Source organism: Ochlerotatus camptorhynchus, unplaced genomic scaffold, assembly GCF_037179485.1.
Source record: "Ochlerotatus camptorhynchus isolate MF236.1 unplaced genomic scaffold, CSIRO-AGI_Acam_v1.1 ptg000070l, whole genome shotgun sequence".
NCBI classification, from domain to species: domain Eukaryota; kingdom Metazoa; phylum Arthropoda; class Insecta; order Diptera; family Culicidae; genus Ochlerotatus; species Ochlerotatus camptorhynchus.
The window spans coordinates 1,011,161-1,031,626 of record NW_027040560.1 but is presented as its reverse complement, the minus strand read 5'-3'; the positions used below and the strand labels follow the sequence as shown (position 1 = coordinate 1,031,626).

At 37.2% G+C, this 20,466-nt stretch overlaps 1 protein-coding gene across 7 annotated transcripts in view; it reads right to left on the bottom strand.

The window, feature by feature from the left end:
• The window catches only part of Rfx, a 155,860-nt gene that overhangs the window by 30,390 nt on the left and 105,004 nt on the right, over positions 1-20,466 (bottom strand). For all 7 annotated transcript variants that reach the window (XM_065217085.1, XM_065217088.1, XM_065217087.1 and 4 more), the window contains one exon: positions 2,862-2,955. In XM_065217085.1, the coding sequence (XP_065073157.1) occupies positions 2,862-2,955 (94 nt within the window). The remainder of the gene's footprint in view (positions 1-2,861; positions 2,956-20,466) is intronic.

The following is a 20,466-nucleotide window of genomic DNA, read 5'->3' as shown; positions in this document are numbered from 1 at the left end:
CAAAAACGTACTGCACAAAATTTCAGAAAGGTAGCTGAATAAAAGATGATACCAGTACCTTGAAGAATATATTTTCTTTGGTTTATATGTTTAACCTGTAAAGAAGAGCATGACGCAAAACATTATTACAACATTTTTCTATCAAAATATTAATTGAACTGTAACTTTAACTTCCAAGAAATCTTAGAAACTTTAAAAACTATTTTCAATGTTATTCTGGATTTTCAAAGCCAACTATACACAAAAACATTATGCTGCCGATCTTTCCGGGCGATCCAAGTTGTCCGATTCCTACAGAGTTCAGAAATTGGAAGAAAGCGACCGAGTTGCTGGAAAAACACAATGGCAGTGATACCCATGTTGGTAGTATGGAAGCGTGGAAGAATTTCAAAACCAGGAAGGGTATCGACGAAGAACTGGACCACCAAAAAACAGCTATGATTGCTGCTAGAGAGGCAAAGCGGCTACATAATCGCTTTATAACGGAACGTTTCGTCGATATTGTGCGCATACTTTGTAAAGGTGGCCAACCACTTCGTGGACATTCGGAAGGAGAGGAAAGTGTGTCACCCAGTTGGTAGCTAACTACGATCCTGTGCTGGAAATAAACTTGGCGGAAGGTGCCAAAAATAGCCAGTACACAAGTACCGTATTCAAAATGACATGATTACATCGTTGCACAATGTAATGACGAACAGATCTTCATCGATATCGTCGATGGGATTAAATTGCCAATTTCCATTGGCTGTCTGAAAGTACTTTGCATTGAAGAAGATGAACCACAACCGGAGAAAAAAATAAATAAAATTAGCTAGATTGAACAGTAGGGAAATAGTGGGAGGTGGACAGCACTATACACCACGCACTTTGCAGTACTCCCCATGCCCAGATTAAATGCACCATAGAAAAAAAATTGCCCCTCCTTAACAACATTTCTGTGCACGCTAGTGCATCATAGTAGTTAATTGATTCAACGTCACACTTTGTACACTTTGATTACATACGACCTGTCCAAAAGTGATTCCAGATCTCAAACCCCCAGGTACACGGTAAGAAAAAAGATCTCAAAGTGACTCATTTTCACAAATCTCGGCACTATATTGCAGGAAGCCAAAAGTAGGTAATGTGGGTCGAAGAGCTTGTGTTCAATTAGTATGGAATTGACAATTCGCTTCTACCCAAAAATAGTTAAGTTGTACCCAAAAGTAGATGAATATGATTATACTCAATGCCAAAAGAAGGCAAAAATGAGCTGGCCGCTGGATATTTTTTTCTTATCGTGTATGTTTTTGTTTTTGAATGAATCATCCTTTTGCCGCATTTTGCATATCAGCTGATGGCTTCGAGCAGTGCAACCAGAACGACACACATGTTTTCTATAGAAGATTTCTAGATTCATTTACTTTCATTTTTTGTCTTACAAAATAAGAAATTGTTTTAAACATTTATTAGTGATGGTTTCTTAATTGAACACAGTTTAAGCACCTTAAAAAGCAATAAAAGCATTGTTTTTACACACTTTGTTTCAATTGAATCGACAACACTGGATACAATGACAGATGATTCGTACACACACCTTCGTAATGCGGTGGGTAGAAAAATGGTAAACAAAACAGTTTCAGCTTGCAAAATTATTCGCTGCTTGTGTTTTTAACGATGCAAATAATATTATTTAAGTAAATATCGTCTTTAAAGGTGAATTAACTTGAAAGTGCTTGTAGAAGCACGTGTCGTAATTGTTTTTAGTGTGGTTCTGAGAAGTGAAAGCAAGTGAAAACAGTTATTGAAATTTCATGCCCTGAGCAGAACAAAATCGGCTGATAGCACTTTTTAATGCAAATATTACCAATGCGCGAATGAATTGGCAATATTTTGGTGGAAAATTATTAAAATATGTATCTTATTCATACGATTCAGGCCCATTTTTTTAAGGTATGTTATTAGTAATTTACTGTTTTGTAGGAAGATATCTTTCGTACGCATATCAAAACACGTTTATTTAATGATTGTAGGGACAACAATGGTTGCATGACGTGCCGTATCACCATAAGGGAGTCATTAAAAATTGCAATAAAAGCCTTTCACCGCTTGCTGTATAATGATTATTTGGGAGTCATGAAAGAGTGTAACAAACGACTTTCAGGTTTACTCTCTATTAAATTTCGAAGCAGCTATTCGGAAGTGTCTACAAACGTCATATAAGGACTTTCACCAAACCAATAAAGCTTGAGTGTAAATATGTATTTATAAAGGTTGTATTGCGCATTTCACACCAAATTGAACTAATAAGCGCCTTTTCACTTATTAAAAAGTGTGATAAAATTGCAAGTTTACATCTAATCGTCTTGGTGTCTTCGGTGCACTTATTTCTTATGATGCAAGCAATAAGTGTTCCCAAGACATCAAAACGATTTGACGAAAATGTGCACTTCTATCACACTTTTTGCATTTTTGGGACAGTCCAGTTTCAGATGTAATCAGCAATATAAATGATGTTTCTATTCCTATACCGTATACAGCTGTAATTGAACAGATTCTCCAAACCAGTGTAAACAAGGATTTTACAGAAGTTGTAATAAACAAATTTTACTGTTATTATTCAGCATGCAGCTGAACAAAATCAAAACGAAAGCGTTTCTCCAACTAAAAATTGTTACTTGGGGAGTCGAGATGGAAGTAAATGGAATCGGAAAAAATACCGTTGTACTCAGATATATTTTTCAAAATCAAAGAACCCAATTAGATCCCTATCAGAAGGTTTTCAGCTCCATGTTTGTTACATCGGGGCGAATTTTCCGACACGGGTGACATGTATCGTTTTCGAATGCCAAGTAACAACATATTTTCAACTGTGTACTTACATTTGCGTCTGTCCCTGTCCGGTGGCGGTGTACATATCGGAATCAACATACTGAACGTAGGTATGATGATTCTGGACGTTATCTGGAGATGACACTGCAAATAGAAAACAAACAAACAATTTGTCAATTATGCATTTCGAATATTATCATGAGTAATACGATTATTTACAATACATTCAACCTGAATGGATGTCAACAACTACGCGCGTCATCGCTTATTCTAAATGGCGAGTATCGAAAGTTGATTCCCAGAACAGCTAATAAGATTGAAATTTTTCCCAGAATTCAGCCATCTTGTTGTGATTTTTGTCATCCCCCTCATTCTCATGCCTAAGGGAGACAAGCAGCAGTCACAAGGGAAAGATGAGACAATATAAGCTCTCGAAATAAATATGGTTCCCCCTGCACACAAAGTTGCCATCTGTCATCTCTTCATTGTACAGCCGGAAATCATACAGAAGCTGTCAGGGCCATGGCCTACAGGATCCAATTCCCATCCGGAGTAGGGAAAATGGAGGATTCATTCGTTTTCCCTGAAGAGTATTTTTATGTCGACCCTCCACTGACATACTCGCATTCACAAATCGCCTTCTTTGGAATATGACGTTCTACCGAAAGGAATTTAGTTTCGAAATGAAAAGACATATACAACCACCGGTCTAGATTCTTGGTCATATCATTCAAAATAAGTATTTAGCATCTAAAAGAAGAATTTCTACACAAAACGCTCTGATTTCATCGGATTCCACCTTCTGTTTTCCCAACTTGAACAAATGAATATAATTTTAGACGAAATAAGCAGAAAGATGCAGAAGGCAAGTGGCAAAAAAGGATCTCCCTCCGTGCCACAATATGAAAACCCAAATCACAAAAGGATACGATATGTGTGAGTGCCATGTTTGACTTCACAAAAGTCAAATATGAATTTTTATTGTTTCCGCAGTTTCATTGTTTCCCCCTCGAGCTTCGCCTTTCCGCACGTCACAACATCTAGATGCGCGCGACGCAGACATAGTCATAGTAGGCATTGCGGGGAGGGAGAAATCAAAATGGTAGAATTCCCTCCCCGAAGGGAGTTAGAGCATGGCACAGTGGAGAGGAGATCAAAGAATGCCATGCTGCTCTCGGAAAACTAAGGATTCCTGAGAATTGTCTGTTCGTAGGGGTCGACGAGGACGAGACGCTGCTGGATGGTGCTTGTTGTGATGTATGCGTTTGATTCAACTTTTTTTTTTGTTTTCGGAACAAACGAATCTGGAATTCATGCCACAAGCAATTTTCTACGATTTCACTTTTTTTTTCTCGAACAGATGAATTTGCTCCGGGAAAAGAGGATATGAATCGCTTTGCACAGGAACCCATGTGTGCACGCGATAAGAGTTGATGCAGATTGATGATTTATGACTTTATAGCACCCCCTTCCCGTGGGATGCGAGAAGCAAAGCAGAATGAATGTGCACAGAGAGACATAAAAGCGGTTCTGGCAGCAGCCAAGGGTAAAAATTAGAGCGCGCTTGTCTTGCTCTGGAAACAACGGGGAAGCGATTTTTTCTCACTAAACTCAAGTGAGATAAAGCGGGTGCAGAGTTTCGAAACGGTCTAAAAAGTGGTGCAATAAAGTGGTCGGAATTTTGCTGCGATTTCTCGGATGGTTTTTTTTGTTAAAAAAAGAGTTTATGCTACGTGTCAGTTGTTAGAAAGAACTTCAAATATAGGTTTGGTTTTGGATGCAAAACAAAGGGTTTGTAGCAAGACCAATTTTCTGGGAAATATTTTGACCCATCGGTTAAAAAAAAGTGAGTGGACAAACATTGACCGTACCGTAACTAATAAAAGAGTGACCAATTGTATCCCGAAACGAGAAAAATATCGTCCTTGCAAGGGTGGTTGATCTTGTTGGGGATTATTTTTTTACAGTCAACTCTCCCTTATAAGGCAGCTGCGATCAGCTGATTTTTTTTTTGTTTATCGATAAGTTTTGACAGTTCACAGTAAAACTGACAGATCACTCCCATTGAAAATAGCTTTGTTAATATTTAAATCTTTCAAAGGCAACACCAGCGATTGTACACAGCAAAAACTTTGTAAATTTACATGTGCTACTGTGATGTATTTTCTGGCCTTAGTTGAAACATACAGTAATGACATGGAAGTCAAAAGTTCATTTAGTTCATGATAGTATAAATTTCAGCTTAAATTCATTGAATTTCAGATTGTTTAACGTGTAATTATATATTTAAAACTCTGCTCCAATTGATAGTTGAAAATTACATAATATTTTTATCTATGTACGTCATTTCCTGGACAACCGTTTCCCAGAATTTAAAATTTCCCGGAATACTTTATGTTTTGGTGTAAAAACTACACCTAACCGGGAAATGTAAGATTCTATAACAGATTTGCATAAAAAAGCATGCATACTTTGCAATGTTACACCGCATGACCAGACTCTGTGATGTTGTCATCGGAATATGTTGATGAATTTTGTGTTAGGACTATAGTCCATTACATGACGCTATACTCCGCATTACATTTGCTGTAAGAAAACATGCAGAGGATGTAAGAAATCCACCCTTACATCACATGTTCATGCTATTTTTTTTGCGTGCATGCAAATACAAGGCTGGTAGCGATCAATGCTGTCAACAATAGTGATTTCAGTGAACATGTTGAAGAAAAATGTGATCAAATAGTGACTTAATTTGTAAAAAAGTGACCTAAGGGAAGAAAATTAGTCGTTCTGATGGCATATAAATTAATTTTTTGATGTTTTAGGCTTATTCAATTAGATTCTCATAAACACTTAAATATGTACGATAGGAACCGAAAGATTGAATAGAAACTTACTAAACCTCCAAGCTTCTACTGCCTGGAAAAAACATGAAAAACCGGGAATTCGCAGATAATTTTATTTGTCCTGAAAATACCTGGAAGTACCAGGGAATCTTATCATTTCTCAGGAAATTTAATAATTTTCTTACTAAGAATGAATTTTAAAATAAAAAAATACATTTAATATTCCTAGTTATTTTCAATCACACATTTAACTTTATAGATCCAGAATGGATTAATCTTCAGTAGCAAATACATAAATTTATAAATTCTGAACTAAAAAGTTATAACACTTAAAAAAAAATCAAAAATCTGGTGTCAAATTCCTTGCACAGGCTCATGGAATTTTATTATAATTTCTAAGGACCTCATTCCACGGGAGTTCTGGAAAAAAAAAACTATGAGAAAAACATGAACTGCAATCTGCTTTCATGGTAGTTCTGAGGAATTATAGACTTCATGTAAAGCCTAAGCTTAAGCAGGGTGTCTACTCAATCCAAGGAATCAAATTCCCTGAGTTTTCCAGGTTTTTCCAGGTCGGATGAAAAAAAATTCCAGGTCATACAAATTATACACATTATTATTTTATCTGTTTATCCATCTGGAATCCCTTTTATGTACTTATTGATTTATGTTATTTTCGATTGTTCAAACTTGGTCGTTGGTACTTATAAGTCGGCACAGCAAAAAAGTTATTGAATATTACAGCAGAACAGATGCACATAGGTTGTTTAATATTAATTTGTACAATTTATGTTTAGTAAATGCACCAATAGTGGAGATACTTTAGTGCAATGTGTTCCTATGGTGGCTTATTGAGTCTCCCTAAGCCGCTATAGAAGTACATTGTACTAACGTAATGTACTTCTATAGCGGCTTAGGGAGACTCTATAAGCCCCCATAGGAACACATTGCACTTAAGTACCTCCACTATTGGTGCATTTATTCTACACATAATTTGCGAAAAGAAATTATATCCAAGGGTGTAATATTGTATTTGGTTTTTGCAATCACATTAGTTATTCATACAGTAGCATGCATTACGTCAATCAAAATTACATTCTTTTTTGGTATTTGTGTAGTATTTTTTTAATTCAAGAATATAAATATAAGTAAGAAACCTTTCTATACTATTTCAATATATCAAAATTTGATAACAATATGCTTTCAAAAACAACATATCATTTTGATAATATGTTTGAGTTCAACTCTGTTTGGAAGATCAACACAGAATAAATCATGGTTTCACATGTCTAAAATCTCTTAAGGTCCGTTTAGACTATCTGATTTCTTGGTCTGACTTTGACCGCCGCCATAATGAAAAATCTGTTCGAATTTACTTTCGACACACTTTGTCGAACCCCCCTGTTTGCTGGTGTTCACACTGCTTGCACATGTCGAAAGAACTGCCAATTTAGATTTCAAAACAAAACTGTATCAGGAATCAAAAGTAATTCACGTTCAGTATCATGAATTACCGGAAAATTGCTTTAGTTTCGACAGACGCATTTGCTTTTATTATTTTAAATAAAATGAGGAAGAGAAGGTGAACTTTGTGGAGTAGGAAATAGTTACTCAGGAACACCGGCAGGGATCTGGCTCATCTTGTCCATCAAGCGCTGCGATATGAAGATAAAAATGGATTTCAAAACTTCGCCAGGATGTCGATACCAACTTTAGACAAGCTAGTGGGAAAAGTTCTCACTAGATATACATGATTCCTTGAGTTCTGAAAATTTCTGTTAACAACTCAATTCTGCAAGGTCTTCAAACCTTCTGACGTCCCTGAAGTTTTGTTTCTGTTCTCCGGTAAAATTTCTTTAAAGATCAACAATCTTTCCTGACAATCTGTAAATTTCTCGCTAGTTCTACAGATTTATTTGAAGCTCTGTGTGTTCTTCAGAAGTTCTGCAAATTTTCCTAAAAATCTACAAAGTTCCTGAATCCCTGAAGATTTAAGATCCTTGAAGATCAACAATTATCTCTGATGTTCACAAAATTTCTAATAATCTACAAACTTCTCGAAAGTTCTGTAATTTTCTCTGCAGATTTTCAAGATTCAATGAATATCTGCAAATATCTCTGAACATCTATACAATTTTCTAAAGAATTCAAAGATTATCTAGAAATTTTTGAGCTTTCCGGAAGTTTTAGGAAGTATTCTGAAGTTATTCTAATTTTTCTGAAGCTGTGCAAATATCTCTAAAGATCAGCGAACTTACCTGAAGTTTTGTAAATGTCTTTGAAAATCCAAGAACCGCAGTAAAATTATGAAAATTTATTTAAAAATCTGCTAATTTTTCAGTAGAGTTACGATCTATCCTCTGAACTTTTCTGAAGATCCTAAAATTTATTTTAAATTCTGTAAAGTTTTCTGAAGTACTGTATTTCTGCTCTAAAGATCTACGAACTGCCCTGAAGTTCAATAAATTTCACAGTAGATTCCGAACTTTTCTAAAGTTCTTTAAATTTCTTTGTGGATTCTTGAACTAAAGATCGGCGAACTTTCCCGAAGATCTGTGAGTTTTGCTGAAGTTTTGCAAATTTTTCTAAAAACGTACGAACTTTCTGACGTTCTATAGACTTCTCTTAAGGTCTACGGACTTCTTTTAAGGTCTACGGACTTCTCTGAAGTTCTTTAGATCTACACAGCTAAAAAAAGTAGTGTAAATTTCCGTTACTATGATGCGCATAAATGGAGCGTCATATATCATACAAGTTTAGATTATAGATCGTGTAAATTTATGAGACATGTCATGTAATATCCCATATATTGTATGCAACTGTCCACTTTTGTTTGCAACATTTCTTGCAAGTTGCTAGTTTACGTGAAAAGGAAGTTTACATGTATGAATGTTTGCATGCATGGATGTTTACATCGCCAGTAAAATTCAGATTTTTTTGGTGTGTATCTATTTCCGACTTCCATGGAGTTCTGCAAAATATTGTACTTTTGTACTTCGCTGCGATTTGTTTTTGGAATTGAGGTGCTTTTCTGACATTTTACGAATTTTTCTGAAGATCTCACATTTGCGTGAAACTGTGAAACTTTCTGCCAAATTCCTGTAAATATCTTTAAAGTTCTGTAAAGTTGTCTTATGCTCCGTAGCTCTATTCCCAAGATCTACAAATAAAAACTTGAGGCTCAATAAATGTCTCAGTAGATCTGCAAACTTCTCTGATGTTTTGTAAATTCCTCTCGGGTTACCCTGAAGATTTGAATTTCGTTGAAGATTACCTCAAGTTGTCAAAATTTATCTGAAAATATTTGAGTTTTAAATGTCTCTCTCAAGATCTAAAAATTTTCCTGAAATCGTGTAAATATTTTTTTTTTAAACCCCCGAACTTCCCTGAAGTTCTGCAATTTTTACTGAAGAGCCATTAACATTTCTGAGATTCTTGTGATTTTTTTCAGAAATCCTGTAAATTTTTTCAAAGTTCTGTAACTTTGTTCTGAAGATCTACGAACTTTTCTGATGTTGAATAATGTTTCGAGGATCTCCAAACTTCTGTGAAATACTTTATATTTCACTGTAGATTCTTGGACTTGTCTGAAGTTATGCAAATTTCCCTGAAGATTTGCAAAATTTCGCTTATAGTTTTACAAATTGATTTGAAATTATTTTTGCTTGCTTGACGTTTTGAAAATTTCTTTGAACATTTATCTGAAGATCTACGACCTCTCTTGTGATGTTGTTTTTATGAATTTCTGTTAATTACTTTTAATTTGTTTGTAGTTCTGTTCTCAAGATCTACGAACTACCCTGAAGCTCAACAAATTTCTCAGTAGATCTCCGACTCTCTCTGAAGCTCAAAAAAATTCTATGTAGGCTCTCAGACCTGCTGTCTGGCATGCTTATTCTTATACAATACATGCTTCGTATGCTTCCTTTTGCCAGTCTCTCTTTTTCGGCTGTTTCCTTTTTACGACGATTTTGATCCTTCACATACCAATCAGCGAAGAGCGAGCGTGACAAGACTCTCTGAATGAACTTGTCTTGTTCGCACACGTTGTCTTAGATGCCAGATGCTTGTCAAATCCAGTGTCTTTAAGAAACGTGTCGAGAAACTGAACGAAAAACTTCTTTTGAATTACGAATGGAGTGATAATTGGAAAATTCCCTGAGTGGATCCAATATTCCCTGAATATTCCAGGTTTTTCCAGAAAAAATAAAATACCCTGTAAATTCCCGGTTTTCCAGGTTTTTTCAGGTAGTAGACACCCTGTTAAGATAGTAAACTCCATGCGGATTTTCATGAGAAATCTCCGTTGAATATGGAATGGACTAATCTGAGGTCTTCATAACGACTTGAAAGTTTCCAAAATATGCCTGTATTTAATTAAACTACCTTGAAGTTCTTTTGTAGTTTGAGAAACTAACCTGATGCTCACAATACTAAACTTTTTCGGACTTCCTAAAGTTTCCACAATTTTCCTAACGATCATGAATCTTCTCCAAAGTGGTAACAATTCACTGAATTTCTCGAAACTTTTTTAAAATTTATGTAAATTCCCTGCTCTGAGGATATCTGTTCTTTCTTGATTTTTGTTTTGTTTAGAGCTTTATTAACGAGATCAATATCTTTCTCGAAGTTCTCGAAACTTATCTAAAGTGATTGCAGTTCTAATGAAGCTTGTTGTACTACCATGAATTTAATTAAACTGTTCTAAAAATGTTTAAGCTTGCGCGAACTTTTGGACACATGTAGAAACCTCAATAATTTTCTTAACATTTCTAAAGTTCGCTGAAAATCTGGGAACTTCTTGAAATTTCCCGCTTATTTGGTGAAACTAATTGAACTGAACTCCCCTGAAACTCCCTTTGTTTGTGGAGCTTTACTAAACTTATTTGAGATGCTCCCGAGATGTCCATAAAAGTTCCTGAAGTTCTCGGATCTTCCCTTAAGTTCCATAGACTTTTACGAAGTTCTCGAAATGTTTCTGAAGATCTCTGTACTTCTGTGAAGTTTTCGAAGTTATTCTGAAATTTCAGGAACTTTTTTAGACTTCCGCTCCGCAGCGAAATAATTAGTTCTATGATTTTCACTGAAGTTCGCAAGATTTGTCTGAAGTTTAAATTATCGAAACTAATTCATAACTTAAAAATATTCCTCAATTTCCTTTAAATTCTTTAGACTGCCCTGTCTCAGTTTTTTTTTTTAAAAGAACCCACCATTTTACTGGAACTGATTTAATTGCTTTTAAGTTCTACAATTTTCCTTAAGTTTTATAAAGTTCATAAACGCTCACGGAACTTTGCCTACAAGAAGTTTTCTATGCTTGCCTTAATTTCTCTAAATTGATCAAATGTTCCGGTAAATTTTCTGATACATATATTTACAATTCCCTGAAGCTTCTAACGTTTTCGGATCAATCATAGAATTCTCAGAATATTCAATAATTCCAAGGAACTCCTTGCTTGTCGCTGCAAATTTCCTTAAGTTAATGGGATTTTTCTAATGTTATCTGATCGTCCTCGAAGTACTCGGAACTGAATATAATGAAACAATCAAAAATATCTAAATTTAATAAAGTTCTCTTGAAATTATTGAAAATATCGGTGTTTACTAAAAGTTCTCGCTTTATTTAATTAATAATACTTCGTTGATGTTCTCTAATCAACTTAGCTAAATTTTCGAATTTTCTATAGATCTTTAAATTTCCATGATATAGCACCCTTGAAATACTCTCACATTTTCCGGATGTTCATATATTTTTTATTGCGTTCCAGAAATTTTCTCTGAGCAAACCGAAGTTTCCGGAAATTCCGGTTTCTGAGATTTCCTTGAAATTTTTTGAACTGCCCTTTAATTCTCTGATCTGTCTTCATGTTCTCGGAGCTTCCCTAAAACTCTCAACTCTAATGAAGATCTCAGATCTGCTTTAAAATAAATGGAATTCTCGTTAACACCTTGAAACTTCCCTGGAATTCTTTGGATTTCAGAGAAAGAACAGGCTAGGTTAGCAAATTTTAAACATGCTAGGTCAGTTTTTCACATCCTTGAGCTTATCGAGATTTAAGACATTTAAGGCAAAAAATCTTGGACCTGACTAATGATTCTAACGTTTTCGAAAATTTTCTGGATGAGAATGACAAATCAGTTTTGAGGAGAATTGTGGAGGGTCATTCTAAAGGAATTGCACAGGAATTTAGGCTAGGTTAGATTACTTTATTAAAGAGACTTTCAGCCAGTTCGTCTCTGAGTCCCCCAAAAAAAAAAATGATTAGAAGTTCCAGGTATGATAATTTGAGAAGTATTTCATGAAAATAGTAAGAAGAATTATAGGTGAATTCCAATGTAGTTTTCAAGAGACTTATTATATAAATTCTATGCCGCGCCGCCGCCTGTCACAATTTACAAGAGAGTTCGTGGGGAAATACCAGAAATTTTTGCGATTCGGCAGGTTCTGCACAAATGGAAGGTGCGTGAAAGAGCTCGGCACGGTCGGGGTTGATTTTGGTTCGCTCGCAACCAGCTTTGCAAAAAAATAAGTATTTTCGAACGAAATTGATACCGAAAGTGTATCAAAAGTGCTTCGTGTTACGCAGTTGGATGTGGTGAAATTCGTGCATTCCCGGTTGATTTTCAGGGGAAATTCCGTATCACAAAATTGCTCACCGAGTTCCTTTTTTTTGCCGTTCGAAGACGACAGGTTTGCTTTCGCGAGAGTGACGTTTATTGGATCCGTTTCTTTGCACGGGTGTGTTTTTTTTGTAACCAGCGGTGTGTAAGTGTGCTTGTGATTTTCATTGCCTACCGGGAGGCCGGTTCACCGTGTTCGTATGATACGCTTTCGACGTGCAGTTCTATCGAGCGTCTCCGAGAGTGGCCGTAAACGGTTTCTGAGGAGAGCACTAGACGCGAACATCCTCCCAGATGACCATGGCAATGCAGGAAGTATTACAGCAAAGGTAATTGCTATTCGATATTTTTGCAAAAAGTGACAGATAGCATACATGAAGCTCAAGTGGAGGTGCCGGGCAAAGGTGATACCATAGATAAATGGTAAGTTACAAATTAGCTGTTGTCGTCGTCGTAATCGCCGTCGTAGTCGCCGTAGGCAGTACCGTTAGTATATTTAAAATTAACCATCAACCGCTGAAACTATATGAACTATCGCGTATTTCTGTTGTTCATTACATACCAAGTGAAATTCGAGAACGTAATTTCATTTGAATAGCTTGTTTAACCAGGGCTTAAACAATCATCACGTCGGTCATAGCTTGTTATGATTGCCTGAACCATACGTAAAGAGCAAACCGAAACATTGAACGTCGCGTGAAAGTGGAACTTAATGAAGGCCTAAGTACTCTTTCGTAGCTTTTAGTTTTAGGATTTGAAAGATCGTCGGTTGCAGTGGCTTGCTTACTGAGCAGAAAAACGCGATCCCAGGTCTTTTCATATTAAAAATGTATGGTAAGATCGCTTGTTTATCGTGTACTCTGTATAACTTGTCGTTGTCGTCGGTGCCGGGTTTGAATAGTTAGAACAACTTAAGTAACGGAATAATGTGATATGAGGGGCTCGGTGGCCTTAGAGCAACCGTTTTTGCTTACTGAGCGGAACATCATGAATCTAATCTCAATTTGTCAATCGTTTTATTTGTTAACATGACTACAACTCGATGATTAAAAAAGAGCTCGTCTGCCTAGTGGCAAACGTTTTTGCTTACTGAGGGGAAGACAGTGGGTTCAATCCCAAGCTCCTTCGCGTTATATGATTGTTAGGACATCAATTCAGCTTATCGTTTACCAAAACGAATCCTGCTGCAAACCCAACACTATTACCCAATATCCCAGTGATTCCTCGTGGAAGTGCAGAGGTGTTCTCGGCTTCCATCAAAGCGAGTGTTACGTCAAGACATTCCTACCCCTTCCTTTCTTGACCTGTGTTCGGGCGCGGGCGGCGCTGGTATTGCCTAGTTTGAGATCACCAGTTTTTACACATTGAGGATGATTGCTAGTCCCAATCATCGTCTATTGGTGCTCTGTGTAATTACAGCTGGTCTGGCAATAACATAGTAGCAACGGTGGGCGGTAAATCATGCTCATGCTCTTGCATGCTCTCGACAGGTTCTGCAAAAATGCCGCGAATACAACGGGCTCACACATAATTTTTTCATCGATTTCAAATTCGCATACGACACAATCAATCGAGATCAGGTAGGGCAAATAATGCATGAGTACGGATTTCCGGATAAACTGACGCGATTGGTCAAGACGACGATGGACAGAGTGATGATCGCTGTTCGGGGAAACTCTCGAATCCCTTTGAATCTCGAAGGGGGTTACGGCAAGGTGATGGACTTTCGGGTCTGCTATTCAACAGTACGTTAGAAGGTGTGATCAGAAGAGCTGGGATAGACACAAGTGGCACGATCTTCAGGAAGTCCGTCCAGCTTCTTGGCTTCGCCGATGACATCGAGATCATTGCACGGAACTTTGAGACGATGGCAGAAACGTATGTCATACTCAAGCTTGAAGCTAGGCGGATTGGACTTGCCATCAACGCATCGAAGACGAAATACATGAGATGAAGAGGTTCTAGCGAAGCCAATGTTAGCCTCCCACCCTGAGTTCAGATTGACGGTGACGAAATCGAGGTGGTCGATGAGTTCGTGTATTTGGGCTCACATGTGACCGCCGTAAATGATACCAGCAGAGAAATTCAATGACGCATTATGGCAGGGAATCTTGCCTACTTTGGACTCCGGAGGACGCTTCGGTCGAATAAAATTCGCCGCCGCACGAAGTTGACTGTCTACAAGACGCTGATTAGACCGGTGGTCCTCTACGGCAACGAGACCTGGACTATGCTCGTGGAGGACCAACGCGCCCTTGGAACCATCCATCGTCCACATTGCAAAAATTGGGCGACTACGGTGGGCTGGGCACGTCGTAAGAATGCCGCACGACAACCCAGTGAAAGTGGTTCTAGAAAGCGACCCAACAAGAACAAGAAGAGGCGCGCAGCGTGCAATATGGATCGACCAAGTAGAAGGCGACCTGCGGACCCTTCGCAGACTACGAGGCTGGCGAAGTGTGGCCATGGATCGAGTAGAGTGGAGACGACTTCTTCGGAAAGCAGAGGACACCAAGGCCTTAATCTGATTGGGTTTAAGAAACTTATGGGGATTTTGAGTAGAATTCCAGGGAATTCTAAAGCAAATCTGAAGAAATTTCAGCATTCTAAAGGAATTCGAAGGAAAATGCAAAGTGAATTAACCCTTCGACAAGGAGAGATAACACCAAGAAAATTCTAAAAGATTCTCTCCGGGAAATTTGAGGATTTCCTGGGAATTTTGAGGAAATTTTAAAGGCATGCCAAGAGATTTCTGAAGAATATTCCAAGGGAATTCAAACGATAACTATGGAGAGAAATTTACACGAAAATAAGTGATGAGTGAATTCCAAGAATTTGCTGAAGGGAATTCCATAAGTGTTCTGCATAGGATTCTGAGACTGTTATGGAAAAAATTTCCAGGGAATACCGAAGAGAATCATTAGATTATTATTATTATTTTCAGAGATATTCAGATAAAACTTCCAAACAAATAGTTCAATGTATATTGAATTTTTCAATAATCTGTTCTAACAAAACTGTTCCTATACATTTCTGAAAGTGTAACAGCGATAGCAAATTTGTAAAAATCTTCGATACGCCGGACGGAAGTTCAATATTCCAAATATTGTATCTGGGGCTCATTAATTGTTCAGGATTCTCTTTGGAATTATTTGCTCCAAAATTATAACGGAAAGAATTGTTTATTCAGCAAAGTACACACTAGGATTATTTCACCGAAATCTGTGAAATTTTACCGAAATCTCAACAGCTTCGGTTCGGTTACAGTTCGGTGATTTTTCGCCGTTAAAATTTAGGTAAACTTTCACAGATTTCGGTAAAATAATCTTAGTGTGCAGATTGAAATAATTTCAGCTACAACTGTGCTGAACAACATGCGTTTTAATATTAAAAATAAAAAAGTTAGTTTTTCTATAACAATAATTTGAGGACCACTCTAATTTTAAAAATCGACCAAAAGAAGGAGCTTTTTGAACTGAAAAAGTTTTCAGAAGACACTACATTTGTTTCTGTAATAATTGTATAATTACAGAGTTGATATAACGTCGATATGATTAAGTACAAGTTTTAGAAATAGTGAAAATTTTTGAATTATAAATCATATTCCAAATCTCCTTTTCCCTCTCCCGATCCAAACAATTGTCATCCACTAACCTCGAGAAGACCACGAGTAATCGGTTCAAATCCTTTAATTTTAGATTTAAGACATTTATAATGTATAAAGAAAATGATAACTTGGCTCTGTAAAGTTTATTCGATTGAGCCTGTACAAATAAAGTAATTAACAAAAAAAAAGAAGACACTACATTTCCAAAACTTAAGATAAATGCACCAGAACTTTGTCTTGCTAAATTCCCATCCTGGACCACTGTGCACTGTGCACACATGGATTATATAATGTAACACACAAACTGTAAACAAGCTACTTTTTGATGAATTTATAATTAATTTTCTAAGGGGAATACATTCGTGAATACCTAAATCCCAGGAAGGTCCAATGATGTCATTCGGCTTTCCACTCGGTATCCTACAACCTAGCTATTCGAAAAGACACACCGACCAGGATAACCGTCCTCCGAATGACCCCCTCGCAGTTTCCGAAAACAACAGCATTCCCGTTTTATTATTATTGGATTTTTAATCCCACTCATAACCGCAATAACATCCTCGCCCGCCCGTTACTGCACGCGTGGTAAAACAATAAAGATAAAACTTTTACTACAACCCTCGCCGCCTCGTAACGGAAATCCAATCTACAGTAAAACTGTACCCTTCGGAAAACTGATCTCGAGAAATATAAGTGGTTTTTCGGGGCCAACCCACCTACAGCCATCTAGCAAACACATTTGTTCATCTTTTTTTTCTCGTCGGAACTAACCGCACCCATGTAAGGTACATCACATCAGAAAAAAAGGCCCTCCCACTCCAGAGCCATCCGGGCGATTCCGGGAGGCAAACGTCAGCGCAAATTCTGCGTCGTATAGCATCCTGGGAGAGCATTGATATTGGTCCGTTATGATCGCTTTATGACTCCCCATCATATAACTTTAGCTCCGAGTCCTTAACCGAAAATTGCACTCTCGGGGAAAACTTTTCCGCTGACATCGGAAAGCTTCTTCAAGCTGGCGTTACGATCACGAGGGCAGGCAATCTCCATAAAACTCCAACCCCATCCCGTCCGGCAGTCAAGATAAATGAACCGAACGAGGAAAATTGCTAATCGAATCCCCTCCGGTTTTATTGATCGGGTCACAACGAATTTTTATCATCACTCAAGATGACTTATATTGCATTTTTCGCTTGCTCTGCTGGTGGAGAAGAATAAGGACAACTTTGGAGCACTGCCGAGTAAGTATGTTGTAACCTTTTTTTTATGGTGCCATCATTTGTTGCTGAAATTAGTTTTGTTTGTAATTGAAGTGGGCGCCCGAACGAACGCGGAATGGATTCCCGAAATAGATCAGTGTGGAATGGATGCGCGAAGGAGTTCATGGGACGGGCATTTAGGAAGTCTGACTCTGAGCGGTTGTTGGTTGCAGTTCGTGGCTTGTGAACGTTGAAGTCACTACAACTAGCGTGGAAATATGGTGTTTTTCAATATGTCATGTAATATTAAGTGCTCCAAAACTGAAAAATTCGTTTCGATTGAGCTATATTTCGCGTCTGTTATGACTCACTTTTCAAAATTGACGCTCGTATATGTCACTCACAGAGCACCTAAATTTACATGATTTTTTCTAAGTGTGTACTCTGTGGTTCATTTAAACTTCTCTAAACTTACACACGCTTATTAGCTTCTTTAAGGTGATCATTAACACTCCGAACACGATGCCTCCAATAAAATGTGTAACGGCAAACTTGCAATGTTTGAAAAATCATAGCTCAGCCATTTATTGAAGAATTTTAAATCCATTAGCACCATTTGAAACTACAGAAACTAAAAAAAAATTTTCGGCATCAATAGATTTAAAAACTATCGATACATTACTGATCAATAATGTTTCAAACATTGTCAATTAGCCGTTACACATTTTACCGGAGGCATCGTGTTCGGAGTGTTAAGTGGTTCTCTGAATTTCGCTGAATATCTTTGACATTCACTGAGCTTTTATTTTAAAATTAGAATCTTTCTTTAAAATTTGCAAGACTCCTCTGGAGATCACTAACCTTCTCTAAACTAAAATTCTCGATACTTCTAAAAAAAAACTTCTAAGAGGGAACATATGAAACGATGTGAAGCTTGGAGAACTTCTGAGACGTTCGACGAACTGTAGATAGTTTTAGCGAACCTCGAAGATCTTACAAGTGGAGATCGACACAAAATTGAGTTGAATTGACTCAATTTAGCAAAAAGTGGATTTGCTCACCAAGTCACTAAAATGTTCCACTTTTTTTCAAAATTAAGACGAATTCAACTCAGTTGATGTGCAAGATGTCAAAAACCATCACTATAATAGGCCTCAACACAATCGCTCATGTTTTACAGAACGAACAATCTGCTATGGAAAATCTTACGCTACGCATGTCTTTAGTTAAAAATGTTGAAATTCGAAAGAACTGCTCACAGCTGAAAAATCATAGGATTTCTGGGGAGAAGAAGATAAGTTTTAAACTGAATTCCTGTGGAGCAAGAGCAATTCTATACTAATTCGCGTATCCATTTATTCTTTAATTTTTTTTTATTTGGTTGAAATGCCATTTTCCATCTTCAAATCGTAATTTTTAATCAAGCCTTATTTTTGAAAGGAGCCTATAGAAAACATTAAGCTTATTTTCGAAAACCTATTACTCGAAAATGGTTTGTCCGATTGATGGATGCCTTCAGCAATGTTGTAGGTTATGGCTGGGACTATTTGAAAAAAAAACATGTACACTCTAAAAAAAATTGCACCATATAAAAATAAAAGCTTAAAATATATTTTCTCAAAAACTATTTTTTATATGCTTTAGGGGATAATAAATGCCAAATTGACTTACAAATTTACAATTTAAAAGCACTTGCATACACTATTTCTAATCGGCACAATTTTTTTTTAATTGTCCCAGCCATTACCTACAACATAGATGAAGGCACCAAACCGATCGGAAAAACCAATTTTGAGTAACAGTTTTCCGAAGATCAGCAGTTCCATTTCAAATGACGATTTTTTTAAATTTTTTGATCGAAAATACTTATTTTTTCAATAATTCATAACTTTTTTGTTTATAATTAGCCCAGCAAATGCACAGTGTCAGTAGGTATTACTTTATCTAAACTACAAAACAAAAACAAAAAAAAAAAATTAAAAAAAAAGCAATTTGGGTAGTTTTACTTTTTTTTTTTTTGATAATTTTGATTTTTTTTTTTGTAAAAAAAATATAATTTTTTACAGTGTAATTTTTTTTCTGTAAAGGCACAATACTTGTCCGCAACTTCTTCTAAGACACCATCTCGATCAAACAAATCGTTCAAGAGATAGATATTTTTCTATTGATGCGTATCATTTTTGCATAAGCCCTTTTCAAGTGTTAGTCGTGTGCAAAACTAGGGAACCATATATGTAAAATGGCTGTGCAAAGTTTCATCATAATAGTAAAAGGTCGATCCGAAACAATTTGCGAATCTGTGTGGAACTGCTCAGATAAGCTTAATGTTTCCTATAGTCCCTTTTCAAAAATAAGGCTTGATTAAATATTGCGATTTGAAAATAGAAAATTGCATTTTTGGGCAAAAGGAACGTTGCTGCGTTCGTTTTCTATGTTATTTTTAGAATAATTCCAAGAGAGTTGTGAGCAAAACTTCAAGGTGGGATTTGAGGAAAACAGCAGGTTAATTTTAATGAGAATCCATCAAAGAGAAATATAAATAGAATAAAAGGAATAGCATTCTGTAGTTCATTAAAAAAATGGAGAAAAATTAAAAATAAATTCTTAGGAAAGTTTCGGTGAGTTGCTTCGATTACTCCTCCTCAATCTCAGCGGGCTGTATACCAATTTTCAGGCGCATCTTCTCCATCTTGGCGCGATCCAATGATTTTGTTAGATCATCGGCAACCGTTTGTTCACTGGAGCAATAGCGAACGTCCATCACACTGACCAACTCCTTCACAAAATTATAGCGAGTGTCAATGTGCTTTGTTCGGTTGCTACCGCCGGCAGATTTCAGCATCGCAATACAGCTTTGGTTGTCTTCGTGTACAACTACAGGAGCCAGAATTGGTTCTCCGACGTCCTTCAGTAGCTTCATCAGCCACATCAGCTCGTGGCTGGCTTCGGAATGCGCCACGTAGTCCGCTTTGGTAGACGAAAGAGTTACGCATGGTTGTTTTCGGGCTGCCCAACTGATTGGTCCTCCAAGACAGAAGACGAAACCGGTGTTTGATTTCCTGTCTGTCTTGTCACCAGCCCAGTCTGCATCGACGTATGCTTCCAGCGGTCCGGATGAACCTAGACGTAGACTCCAATCCACTGTTGACTGGAGATACCGGAGCGTCCGTTTTGCTTCGGTCCAGTCTGCTTCCGTTGATCGATTCACCTTGAGGCCCAGAATTGAGGCGCTTATGGCGATGTCCGGTCTCGTGTTGACCGCGATGTGTAGAAGAGCACCCACCAGGCTCTGGAACTCGTCGTTTCTGGGCATGGGCTCCTTCTCCTTCTGCTGTACATTCGGATACCCGGGATCCATCGGTATCGGCGAGCGCTTCGCTTT